At 50.1% G+C, this 13,293-nt stretch overlaps 2 protein-coding genes across 17 annotated transcripts in view; both read left to right on the plus strand.

The window, feature by feature from the left end:
* Positions 1–13,293, plus strand: part of LOC119322001 (pentatricopeptide repeat-containing protein At5g65560-like) — a 42,130-nt gene that overhangs the window by 6,241 nt on the left and 22,596 nt on the right. For 4 of the 15 annotated variants that reach the window (XM_037595505.1, XM_037595509.1, XM_037595504.1 and 1 more), the window contains one exon: positions 886–2,701. The exons of 7 other annotated variants lie outside the window; for them this stretch is intronic. The gene's annotated coding sequence lies outside the window, so the exon portion shown is untranslated. Of the gene's footprint in view, positions 1–885; positions 2,702–13,293 lie in introns of those variants that run through there. 4 more of the 15 variants (XM_037595510.1, XM_037595511.1, XM_037595507.1 and 1 more) reach the window with 4 other exon arrangements.
* LOC119322002 lies at positions 133–749 on the plus strand. 2 transcript variants are annotated; one of them, XM_037595514.1, is made up of 2 exons: positions 133–268; positions 356–749. In XM_037595514.1, the coding sequence occupies exons 1-2, from the start codon at positions 194–196 to the stop codon at positions 722–724; spliced, it is 444 nt and encodes a 147-aa protein (XP_037451411.1). In that variant the 5' UTR covers positions 133–193; the 3' UTR covers positions 725–749. The 2 variants fall into 2 exon arrangements, with proteins under 2 accessions (XP_037451411.1, XP_037451412.1); XM_037595515.1 differs by having other exon boundaries at positions 144–268; positions 359–749.

The following is a 13,293-nucleotide window of genomic DNA, read 5'->3' on the forward strand; positions in this document are numbered from 1 at the left end:
TGGAGGTGACTGCGTCCCTGAAGGACAACAGTTTGACCGGCCTCCAGATCACGCAGACCTGGGTGGAACGCCGAGTCTTTCCTCCAGAGGCCTATGATACGGTACTGAGTGATTATTGCGGGCTGACCGACCCCGCCCGGACCTCCTCCTGCGACCTCCCGGAGGAGGAGATTCGCCATACCTCGCTCAACTGATGGGGTTGGATGCCGATAAGCTGTCCATGGTGGTTGTGGTCGAGCCCTTCAGTCGCATGGCCCCACCTAAGGAGGTACGTTTCTTTGGCCTAGTTCTAGGTGAGAATAGTAATGGCGAGATCAGGCTTTGCTTCTGACGCCCGCTCTTTTAACTATTTCAGCAGTTTGCAAAGTTCACCGCTTTTCTTTCGGAGCCCCCGCTTCCCGGACAGGACCTGACCCTGGAGATGTGGGCACTCCTACAGCCTACCGCGGAGCGCCCCCTCCCCTTTCTTGATAAGGGAAGAAGGTTGCCTCTTCTCCGGATGGAGGGGCAAATAGCGGGGTGCTCGATGAGCGTGTCACATTGGGTGACATCTCGTCCCCACCGTACATCGCGGAGGATGAGGAGGTTCGCGGAGGATGAGGAGGCTGATCCAGGGGCTCGTGGGAGCCCGGAAGAACCTACGGTCACCAAGGAGGTCGCCAAGCGGGCATCTCCTAAAGGCGGCCCTTCGGAGACCGAGCTGGCATACCCCGTGATCCACTGACCTCGTGGCGCTCCGGTTTCTCCGAAGTTGTAGGTGCCACTGGCCATGCCTATGAACAAGAGGCAGAAAGTTGTGGCACCAGTGAAGTATGTTGGTGGCCTCCTCGCGATACTTGCCGTGTTTACGGCTTCCGCTGAGATCTGACTTGTATCCTTTTCCAGGGATCTTGCGACCCCTAAGGCTCCGACCTCTGATGCTGCAGAGGTGGCTGTGCTGATGCTGCCTGATGATTCTCCACTAGTTCCTTAGGAGGTCGCCCCGCTCGTTACCCGTAAGTGTTTGAGAATATTTTTTTTATTTCGAGTTTTCTTCTCAACCTCTGGTTCGTATTTTGTAGCCGCAGAGGTCCTATGTGGTCTCCCTAACGGCGTTGGTGCCGCGCTGGACTCTGTTGATGCTGCTGGCTCTGGCGTCGTGCTTGCTCACAGAGGGGTGACTGAGGAGGCTAACGTGGGCCACTCTGCTACTGCAGGCCCCATGTCCTCTGCAGCGCCTGTTGCTGCGGTAGCAGGCGCGCTGGAAGTCTTGAGCACCCAGATGGATGGGCTCGTCGACCTTGGCCTTGTTTGGATACTCTAACACAGTTAGAGTTAGAGTTATTTTCTAACCCACTCTAACCCAAATAAGCACCTCTTCACCGTGATAGTTGGGTTAGATGGAACTAACCCACTCTAATCCTCCCTGTTTGGATACTTTTGGATTATTTGAGCTTCCAACTAACCCAAACTAGCTCTAACCCCATGATCTAAACAGGTCCCTTGAGGAGGCTTGCTGTTAGGTGACGCCTTTGTCTTCGATTACACAATGCAGCTATTAGCCCCGGAGACCGGACGAGATGTCACTTCCGAACTCTCGTTCGGGCTTGTTGTTTGTTCTTGACAGTTTCCTCCTGCAGAAGGTGGCGACTCCGGAGGGCGAGGCAGGCAACCTCAAGTGCTAGCTGGAAGCCCATCGACAGGAGGTTGTGGGCCTGTTGACGTCATTGGTCGGTTCCATCTATAAGTCATCAGGTTGCATCTGATTCGGTCGGATTTTTACTGTGATCTTGTGTACTGGCTAATTACTTTTAACTTCTTGCTCCACAACTGCTAAGGAGGCCGCAACCTTGCGGCAGGAGTTGTCCGAGTCACAGAGGTCGCGTGGCAAGCTCCGGACTGCAATGGGCGTCACGGACGGCGAGCCCAAGGAGTACCGGCAGAGATAGCCATCCTCGAGAGCACGATGGCCAGCAAAACGCGGAGCTGCCGAAGCAGGCGGCTGTCCTGAAGAAAAAGGAGGCCATCGCCGAGCGGGTCGGTGAGGCCCGGTCTGCTGCGGAGGACCTGGTGAAGCAGTTGATGAAGCTACTTCAGGACCTGGAGGCCGCTGCTATGCATAAGCTTTTATTTCTTCCGCGTAGTTTCCCATTGCTTTGGCCATGGCTTGATGGGATGTTCCTTTTGTAGTGCCACTTCTGGACGTCGCCCGTGTGGACCCAGTGAGGCGTCTCAAGCATGTTGCTGACTCACGCAACGGATGTGCACGACGCTAGGCATGCCGTGTGGAACGCTATACCGCGGCGAGAAGGACCTCGACGACACCTTGGACGGTGTCGTCAAGCTGCGGGAGAAGGCACCTGATCAGCTTCTGGACTAGCAGTACTCTGCAGCGTATGAGGGCGCTATGCGGGTACTGGCTAGTGTGAGGGTGCAGCTTCCGAACGCCGACCTTGGCATCATCGTCCATGGCACTCCTGACTCCTGAGCGTCCACCCCCGGAGCCCTGGTCAGTGGAGGTCTGGTCCGAGGCCGAGTATGTTGCGGATGCCTACAAGATGGAGGAGATTCTGAAGTGGTGCTCAGCTCGTGGGGAGGGCAAGTAGACCTCTTATAATTTGAAACACCATTTTTTTTCAAAAAGGGGGACTCCCCGGCCTCTGCATCAGAATGATGCATACGGCCACATTTATAAATAAAATAGGTTCAACAAGGTCTGAATGTCTGGAAACAAAAGAAAGGCTAGCTCACAGATAGCTTCAACGCCAAAGATAAAAAGGCCATAGAGCCACAACCGGCTGGCAAAACAAAGATAGGAAAACTAATCGCCTATCCTATTACTTGACCGCCATCCAAACCGGTTGAAAATATCCCGCGCTACCATCTCTCACCGGACAGATCCAGTAACCAAATGCTTCCTGGCCTCCGTCGGAGTGAGTAAGGACCACATACGGATCAGTGACGTAACTCTGAATAAAAGCTGCAAAAAATGAATAGTTGTTGTTTTGTTAAAAGCCAAATCATTTCTGCAGTTCCAAATTGCCCATAACAATGCACATACTCCTACACGAATGTGTCTAGCTGTATCGGACTCTATCCCATCAAGCCACGTTCCAAATAACGTACCGACCGAATTCGAAGGAGTAATGCTAAAGGCAATTTGCACGATGCGCCACAAAACTCTCGCAAACGAGCACTCAAAGAAGAGGTGCTTAATGGTCTCGTCCCGATCACAGAAACTACACCTAGTAGATCCTGTCCAATTGCGCTTAACCAAATTGTCCTTTGTTAAAATGACTTGTTTATGTACAAACCACATAAACACTTTAATCTTCAAAGGAACTTTTACTTTCCAAACATGTTTGGAACAAGGAATGACACTAGAGTTAATGACATCGATATACATCGACTTAACCGTAAATTCTCCAGACCTAGTAAGTTTCGAACACAACTGATCGGGTTGATGAGCTAGCTGAACCTCCATCAGTCTACTCACCAAATGAAGCCATGCTTCCCACCTATCACCAACAAGCACCCTCCGAAACTGGATATTAAGGGGAATGGACTGCATAATCGTTGCAACTAGCACATCACGTCGTTGAACAATACGATACAGGGACGGGTACTGGAGCGCCAATGGCGTATCACCAAGCCAAGTATCCTCCCAGAAACGGGTATTGTTGCCATCACCGACAATAAACTTTGTTCTATTAAAGAAGGCTGCCTTAACTCTCATAAGCCCCTTCCAAAAACAACGAATCAGTTGGTCTCACTGTCACCTGTGACAAAGTCTTGGACTGCAGATACTTGTTACGGAGAATCTGCGCCCATGTTGCATCAGTCTCAACTGATAACTTATACAGCCACTTACTGAGAAGGCATCTGTTCTTAACCTCAAGATTCTCAATACCCAGACCCCCTTGGTCCTTTGGTCTACAGATGATATCCCATTTGGCGAGTCGGTACTTTCTCTTTAGTTCATCACTCTGCCAAAAAAATCTTGATCGGTAGAAGTCCAGCTTTTTGCTAACCCCAACTGGAACTTGAAAGAAAGATAGTAGGAACATCGGCATACTCGTGAGCACCGAATTGATAAAATCAACCGGCCTCCATAAGACATAAGTTTGCCCTTCCAGCAACTAAGTTTCTTCTCAAACCGATCTTCGATGCACTTCCACTCTCTGTTTGTTAGCTTACGATGGTGAATGGGTATACCTAGGTAAGTAAAAGGTAAAGCCCCTAATTCACATCCAAACAATTGCCTATAAGCCTCTTGTTCCTCCTTGGCTCTACCAAAGCAGAACAACTCGCTTTTATGAAAGTTAATCTTTAATACAGTTAATTGTTCAAATAAGCATAACACCAGCTTCATATTTCTCGCTTTTGCCAAGTCATGCTCCATAAAGATGATTGTATCATCAGCGTACTGCAGAATGGACACACACCCATCAACTAGGCGAGGCACCAAGCCACCCACCTTACGGGCCTCCTTTTCCCTACCTATGAGGATTGCCAACATGTCAACCACAATGTTGAACAAAATAGGGGACATTGGATCACCTTGCCTCAGGCCTTTGTGTGTCTGAAAATAATGACCTATATCGTCATTCACTTTAATTCCAACACTCCCTTTTTGCGTGAAGAATTCTACCTGGCGTCGCCAAGCTTCATCAAAATCCTTCATGCGTAAGGCCTGTTGAAGGAAGGGCCATTTGACTTTGTCGTACGCTTTCTCGAAATCCACTTTGAAAACAACCCCATCCAGCTTTTTCGTGTGGATCTCATGGAGCGTTTCATGAAGGACCACAACCCCTTCAAGGATGTTCCTGTCCGGCATGAAAGCAGTTTGGGTAGGCTGCACCACAGCATGCGCGATCTGTGTGAGCCTATTAGTCCCGACCTTGGTAAAGATTTTGAAACTTACATTAAGAAGACAGATGGGCCTGAATTGCTCAATTCTCACAACCTCTATTTTCTTAGGAAGAAGGGTTATCATTCCAAAATTCAGCTGAAAAAGCTGAAGCTGCCTAGAGAAGAGATCATTGAACAAAAGGCAATAGATCCCCTTTAATAATATGCCAGCACTTTTTATCAAACTCCGCTGGAAATCCATCGGGGCCCGGCGCCTTGTTTTTTTTTCATTTGCGAAATGGCCTCAAACACCTCTTTCTCAGAAAAAGGAGCCGCTAGAATATCATTCTCCACCGCTGTGAGTTGAGGAACATCCTCAATCCTGGACTCATCCAGAGACACACAGTTATCCTCTGGAGGACTAAATAGCTGCTTGTAATACTCTGTAATGTACACTTTTAGGTTTTCCTGTCCTAAAATTGTTCCTTCATCTTGCTCAAGCTGAAAGATCCTCTTCTTTCTATGTTTACCATTAGCGATCATGTGAAAGAATTGAGTGTTTGCATCCCCCTGGACTACTCGCCGGACCTTGGCCCACAATGCCCACTTCAATTCCTCTTCTCGAAGAAGTTCTTTCAGCCTCATCTCCGTGTCAAGCTTGGCATGAAGCTCCGCGGCCGGCAGCACCGTGGTTTCTGCTTTTACATCTAGGGACTGAATAAGGGAAAGGAGCCTTTCCTTTTCGACCTTATAAATCCCGCTGAGATGCTTAGCCCACCCACGCAGGAAACTTCTCAAATGCCTAATCTTATTCTGCCAGCGCTGAAGCACAGTCTTCCCTCCTGAATCCTTAGCCCACTCTCTGGCTACGAGATCAAAGAAACCTTCTTGTTCAAACCAAGCCAGCTCAAAGGAGAACGCGTTTTTGTTTCCCAAGTGGGTGGCCTCACCAGAGTCCACAAATAACGGCGTGTGATCAGAAATTCCACGGGACAAAGCCTAAACTGTTACAAGCGGAAACTTCTGTTCCCAATCGACACTAGCCAACACTCGATCCAACTTCTCATACGTCGGATTTGGCAGCGCGTTAGCCCAGGTGAATTTTCTACCCGAGAGCTCAATTTCTCTCAGGTCAAGACTTTCAATGATAGTATTGAACATGAACGACCATCTGCCGTCAAAGTTATCATTGTTCTTATCCTCACACCTTCTAATGATATTGAAATCACCCCCCACCAGGATAGGAAGCTACTCGGAACCGCAAATCCTAACGAGATCAGCCAAGAACTCGGGCTTGAGTTCGGGCTGTGCGGCACCATATACCGCCACCAAAGCCCAATTAAACCCATCGTCCTTTGAACGCACCCGAAACTTGACTGCAAAGTCACCCATTACCACACTTCGAACCTCGAGCGCTTCGCATCGAACGCCGAGTAATATACCACCCGATCTCCCTCTCGGTTGCAGGCAATGCCAATCAAAATCAATACCTCCCGACAAAGTATTTAGAAATTGTGGCGCAAAATTATCTCTACCTGTCTCCGATAGAGCGATAAAATCTAATCGATGCTCGACAGACGCCTCAGCAAGAAACCTTCTTTTAGCCAAGTCCTTTAGACCTCTGCTATTCCAAAAGATTCCTTTCATAGTTCATCATGGAATTTTTTAGCCGTACGAATCCTAGCACTGCTACACTGCGGACACCGGGTACACCTTCTGTTTCCACTTGCGTTTAGAGACATTTTGACTCTGCAACCGGTCCTCACCATCCTCTTCTTCCGCCTTAGGTATGGGAGGAATAAGATCCGCACAAAAATTGTCGAGCACCCTGACCCCCAACGCATCAACCTCAAAATCACTCATGGGCTTAACCACCGCTATATTACGAATCATCTCTAAGGCCCGCTCAGCCTCTAGATCCAGAAGATCATTAACAGAATTAGAGATTTCAGTAACATTACTACCTAGTGAAACTCCTAATTGATTTGCATTTTCAATAATCTCATCATAGAAAAATGCAGAATGTAATTAGAAGTATTAAACGACATACCAGTAGTGACCACAACGTCACGGAGCTTGGCCGCCCTCACGACGCACTGCTGCTGAATGTCGTCCACATCCGGCTAAGTCTGGAGACGGCCACTCACCCGTCGCCCCTCAGACATCGGATCCTTAATCCCTCCAAACGCAATAACCTCCTCCCGAGAGATCCTGGTCGGGGTAGGGCCACCTGCCTCACCCCAACCGCTAGGCCGGTCCGCCTGCACGGACTCCCCAGCAGACTCGCCAGGAAGTGGAAAGGCACTCACCATGGCCTCAGACGTCTGGTGCGCCCCACAGGACGGAGCCGGCGGCGAGCGGGGTGAAGGGAGTGCATGGGCCGCCTGCCCTAACTTCCCACCCAGCACCGGAGAGGCCACCACCATAGGCGCCTCAGGAGAAGAGGGCTCTGAGGCCACCTGCCCTGAGCCCCCTCCCGATGGCAAAGTCGCCACCAGCAGAGAGGTAGACGTGACAGGAGAGGAGGTATCTGAGGCCACCTGCCCCAGACCCCCTCCCAACATAGAGAAGGACACGGGTGCCACCTGCCCCGAATCCCCCACCTCAGCAGGAGAAGAGCATCCCGAGGCCGCCTACCCCGGGACCCCTCCCGACAAACCAGCCACGAACACCGGCGTCACGTCCCGAGGAGGGACATCGTGCTGAGCAGGAGAGGGAGTGGCCACCTGCTGACTCACCTCCTCCTCTCCCTAGACCGAGATCGACGAAGCCCTAGGAACCCCAGGACTAGTACACACAGTATCCTCAAACCACAAAGCAGGTAACGCGAGCTCAAAAGCCTCCTCGGACTTAACCCGGTCACTCCACAGCCTCGGGGGTGCAAAAGCGGGTTCGAAGGACCCAAATCTCAGAGTCGTCGTAGGCACCGAGGAGGGTGGAGCCGCTCCATCCCCGGTCATCGCGATCTCGGACCCTGGTCCCTTGGACAACTGTCGTCCAGAGTCTTCGACCGGCGGCTCCTTTGCTCCGCGCTGCCGTCACCCTCGTGCATATCCATGTCGGACCCGTGAGCCGCCGCAGCCAAAAGGCTCTCATCCTCAAACTCAATAACCAGATTATAAATCCTGCCTCGATAAGACCACTTAACCACTTCCGGCACATACTGAATGTTTAGAATACTAACCAGAACCCGAGCAATCCCGTGAGCTCTGGTGAACGCCATATCCACTCGCTCAGGCTTCCCCAACAAAATGCCCAAGCTGGCCACAACCCGAGCATCCTGCAACGGCTTGGAGGGCCCCCCCGGAAAATAGCAACCAAGCCTGAGTAAGCGGCTTACCCTGAGGCTCCACCTGCTTCCACTCATGAAACTCAAGGATGCAATCAGTTCCCGGCACTTTACACATCCCAAAACTCAGCAACCTCTGCAGATCCTCCATCGAAGGAAACTCAACTCAGAACATCTTATCAGTGAGACTGACGAGGTCCCACTGGAAATCCCCAGGGGCCAGCTCCCGAAGCCTCTACACGATCTGTGTCCCAGAGACCTCCCATCTGGTGACCTTGACAATCCCCATAGTCATGCTCGGGGTCTCATCAGTAACCTCTCGCTCACTCAGAGACTCAAAAATGTGAGCTCAGCACAGTATACTCCATACATCATAAGCGACGGTGCCTGATCTCGCGGAATCGGACAGTCCCCAGAGTCGTGTGCGGGCTTACCGCAGGTATCACATAACAGAGCCACACACTCCGCAATGAAGTGGCCCTTGTCGCCACATCGATAACAAAGCATCTTTTCCTTCTTGCGCGCCCATTTGGACGCCCTATCAGACTCAGCCCTATCCGTCATCTCCATACACACATCGGCCATAACCTCGTTCTCAGGATCCTGAACAGTAGGAAGAGCCGTCACCACCTCCATAGCGTGACCGGTCAACACTGGCTCCTCAGCAACCCCGTTATCTATCATCTGCTCGACAACAACAGGTGGGGGCGGTTGTCGTGGACGGTACCGGCCCCCTCGACCGCCCCGACCAACACGATGGCCACAGAAACCTCCCCGCTGCCGATTAACCGGACCAGAAGGCCCCTCAACGAAGCCACCGGAAGGACCCAAGAACGGCCTCTCAGTCGAACCGTCGCTTTGCCATGCATAACCACGACCTCCACCCGTGGACGAAGAACCACGGTGCTGGCCAGCCCCATAGGCATCATAGCCGTCATCCCCCCATTGACCCCGGGGCGTAGCCACAGTACCACCAACGTTGGACTGCAACGGCGGAGACAGGCGAGCAACAATGTGGGATGGAGGGGCCGGTCTAGGCTGCGGACCCGAAGACACAGGTGGCCTTGGTGGCGCAGCCCCCCGGCCCGCAGCGGCCACCGCAGCACCGCCGGAAGCCACCGGCCGAGGACCGGAGCCCGGCCCGCTTCGCCCGCCCGATGGCACGACCGGTGCTGGCGGCCTCCCAGCAGGCGCCCCGCCAGCAAAGTGCGTCACACCAGGGCCACCCGACCCGCGTCCCGCAGCGGGCTTGGGGAGCGCCACGTCCCACGCCCAGCACCCGGCACCGGCGCCGGCAGCGCGCCCCGGCCATTGCCCTGACCCGACGGCGGCGCCCCATTAGCACGATTTGCCCCGCTAGGCGGAGGCGGCCGCTTTCCGGGAGGAGGCACACCACCAGTACCAGCCATCGCACCGAGAGGAGGGATGCGGCGAGCACGGCCAGGACCCGCAGTACGCAGACGCGGCACTCGACGCAACAAAACCCTAGGGCGCGGCGACGGAGTAGGCGACGACGATCGGTACGTGCATGCGCCCCTCCCCTCAGTAACGATTGGAACCGATTCCGGCTGGGCCTCATACCCACCGGACCTCGTTGCGATCAGTATTACATACATTACCTTTTGGATATATTTTATGTGCATTTCTTGCCTGTGTTGGACAAGCATCCAAGTCAGCTGTCCAGAAATGCGACTTCATTGCGTCGAAAGCGTCAACATTTGTATGGGAGGCCCCTGTTTGATCCCAACCAAATGTAGAATGGTCGTAAATCGTCGCAGGCCTTTTGGCTAGGGTAGTATTCTCAGCTTATTAGGATATAGGCATTGTGGAACTCAAAGGCGAAAGAGAGGGGTTGTCCGTAAGCCGACCCACATGGGAGGCCTTTGGGTTAGGAAGGTCCCGATGTGGTTTGTACTGTGATACATTTCCCGAGCATGATCATTAGAGGGAAGGGGCATGCTACTATCCTTTTACCAAACTTGTACTTCAAAGTAGCATCACTTTATGGATTGTCAAGTACAAAGTTTCATGAGCTTCATATTTCATACTAGTGGGAACCTACACTAAAGAACTTGGCTTGTATATTCCAATGACGCGCATCCTCAAAAGCTCTAGGTCTTCATGAGCAAGCAAGTTGGATGCACTCCCACTTAGTCCATAGGAGAGCTTTCACATATTCATAGCTCTATGTGCATCCTAGTTGCAAGGCAATCACTACTCCTTTTGTTGCCATCGATCATAATGCCTTCTCCATTGCCTAATGGTCAGCTGCGTTGATGCAAGACTTTCTTTGTTTTTTTGACTTCTCAAAGCCCCAACCATTTTCTATCATTCCCTTAAGTGTGAGGCATAGGTTTGCCCTCAGTGCTGCATAGGTAGTTAAGCGGTTGAATAACATAGACAGATGATCTTGCTATTGTACTTGGTATGCCTCGGGTTGCTATTTTTGAAGTGATCGCTAATGCTTGATTTATTTTGACTATGATAGTTATTAATGTGTTCCTAACATAATATTGACCTCCTCTCGGAACCTTTGGCAATGGGAATTTGGACTCCACAAAAATATTTTCCTCTTTCTCACACTCCATGGCAATGGAACTAAGGGTATAGCTTGTATTACTCCCTTGCTAGTTAACTTTTGCATGCTTGCACGATGCCCATGGTTATCGGTTTTGGGGTTTTGTTCAATGTATGCTTTAGAGTTGGTAGCAATGAGCTCTTTGTAGTCAACCTTCTTACTCGAGGATGAGCAAGGTTTAAGCGTGGGGAGGTTGATGGTTCTATATTTTACGAATTTTTAGAGCTCATATGTTGCATGTCTCTTCGTATATTATGTCCCACTAGACCAAATATATGTCCATTATGCATGATTGCCGGGTTTTTTTGCACTTACCATTGTGAGCATTGCAGATTTGTGAATTCATTTGGTTTTTATTAGCTTTCTTTGTTTTCTTGCGTCTACAAGTGTTTTGATGCAACCTAGGACCAAGCACAAAAAGGACCAAGGATGGGTTATATACGGAGCCAGCGAGGGGTTAGGCTTAGCCATTTCGAAAGTCAGAAAATGTCATTTGTCCAAAGTGCTCCAAATCAAGATCTAAGACCAGAAATGGACCAACGTCATTCATACGAATCCAACAAGCCCAAGAATGTAAAATCTGAGTTTGTATGAATATTTGATGACTGCTTCACCAAAGCACAAAAAGACAACACAAAAGACGATGTTTCAAATGACCACACGTGGTCATTTCAGCAGTCGTTTGACATGCAGACAGCTCCAAAAGTTGCCCTTCCAGATGGGATTCTTCACCGATTTCATCCCCGTTTGATAGTGATGACCCACAAGTATAGGATATCAATCATAGTCCTTTTGATAAGTAAGAGTGTCGAACCCAATGAGGAGCAGAAGAAATTGCAAGCCATTTTCAGCAATGTATTGTCTGCAAGCACTGAAATTATCGGCAACAGATAGTTTGATAGCAAGGTAATTGTAATGAGCAACAAGTACCAATTGTAACAAAGGTGCAGCAAGGTAGCACAATCCTTTTTGTAGCAAAGTACAGGCTAGAACGGTCTCTTATAATAATGAAAGCATTCTTGAGGACACATGGGAATTTCATCTAGTCACTTTCGTCATGTTTGTTTGATTCGCCTTCGCTACTTTGATAATTTGATATGTGGGTGGACCGGTGCTTGGGTGTTGTTTTTACTTGAACAAGCCTCCCACTTATGATTACCCCTCTCGCAAGCATCCGCAACTATGAAAGAAGAATTAAGATAAATCCAAATCAGCCCCTTATGGAATAACGCATAAATTAGGGTTTAATCTTCTATCACTCTAGCAACCTATCCTTTAATTACTACTCCACAATGCCTTCCCTTAGGCCCAAGTATGGTGAAGTGTTATGTAGTCAACATTCACATGACACCACTAAAAAGGAAGCAACAACATACATATCATCAAAAATATCGAACGAATACCAAATCCACATGATTACTTATGACAAGACTTCATTCATGTACTCAAGAAAAAAAGCAACTACTCACAAATCATTTCAAGATCAGAGGGGTATTGAATGTCATTAAGGATCTGAACATATAATCATCCACCAAATAAACCAACTAGCATCAACTACAAGATGTAATCAACACAACTAGCAACCCACAGGTACCAATCTGAAGTTTTGAGACAAACATTGAACACAAGAGATGAACTAATTAAGGTTTGAGATGAGATGGTGCTGGTGAAGATATTGATGAAGATTGGTCCTCCCATGATGAGAGGATCGTTGGTGATGACAATGGCTTCAATTTTCCCTCCCAGAGGGAAGTTTCCTCAGTGGAATCGCCCCGCCCGAGAGAAAAAGTGCTCCCGCCCAGGTTCCGCCTTGAGATGGCAGCACTTCGTCCCGTAACCTTCTTTCTGATTTTTTTCTAGGTCTAATGGGATCATATAGCAGAAGATGGGCTTCAGAGGCCTGCCAGGGGCCCACAAGCTCAGGGGACGCGCCCTAGGGGGGGCTGGCTTGTGGTTGCCTGGTGGACCCCCTTCTGTTGATTCTTTCGCCAATATTTTTTATATATTCCAAAATAATTCTCCGCCAATTTTCAGCTCATTTGGAGTTGTGCAAAAAAGGTATATCTGATATAGCCCTTTCCGGTCCAAAATTTCAGCTACCGGCAATCTCCCTCTACATATGAAACTTGCAAAATAAGAGAGCAAATGCATAAGAATTGTATTATAAAGTGAAATATCAGTCCATAGCGCAAAAAATATCAATATGAAAACATGATGCAAAATGGACGTATCAACTCCCCCAAGCTTATACCTCGTTTATCCTCAAGCGAAAGCCAAAATCGATAATCATGACCACATGTTTAGAGACAGAGGTGTCGATAAAAATAATATTCTGTTATCCTGCGCCCTATATAGACGAGCGATCCGCAAATGTCGAACGGCCCAAGCTTAAAACAAAAAATTGTCCCGAGCACGTCATCCCCAACCTCTCGACCTTATCCTCCCACCGCGCCGCGACGCCTGTCCGACCTTGCACGGCGCCGCCCCCATCTCGCCCGACCTTCCACCGCGCCGCCCCACCCGGCCTCCCACCGTGCCGCGCCGCCCCGCCCCACCAGGCCTCCCACCGCACCGCGCCGCCCCGCCCGGCCTCCCA

Source organism: Triticum dicoccoides, chromosome 6B, assembly GCF_002162155.2.
Source record: "Triticum dicoccoides isolate Atlit2015 ecotype Zavitan chromosome 6B, WEW_v2.0, whole genome shotgun sequence".
Taxonomy (NCBI): domain Eukaryota; kingdom Viridiplantae; phylum Streptophyta; class Magnoliopsida; order Poales; family Poaceae; genus Triticum; species Triticum dicoccoides.

Coding starts and splice junctions, on each gene's coding strand:
- LOC119322002 (XM_037595514.1), top strand. CDS start 194: ATGGGGTTGGATGCCGATAAGCTGTCCATGGTGGTTGTGGTCGAGCCC. Junction 269..355: donor GCATGGCCCCACCTAAGGAG/GTACGTTTCTTT, acceptor TAACTATTTCAG/CAGTTTGCAAAGTTCACCGC.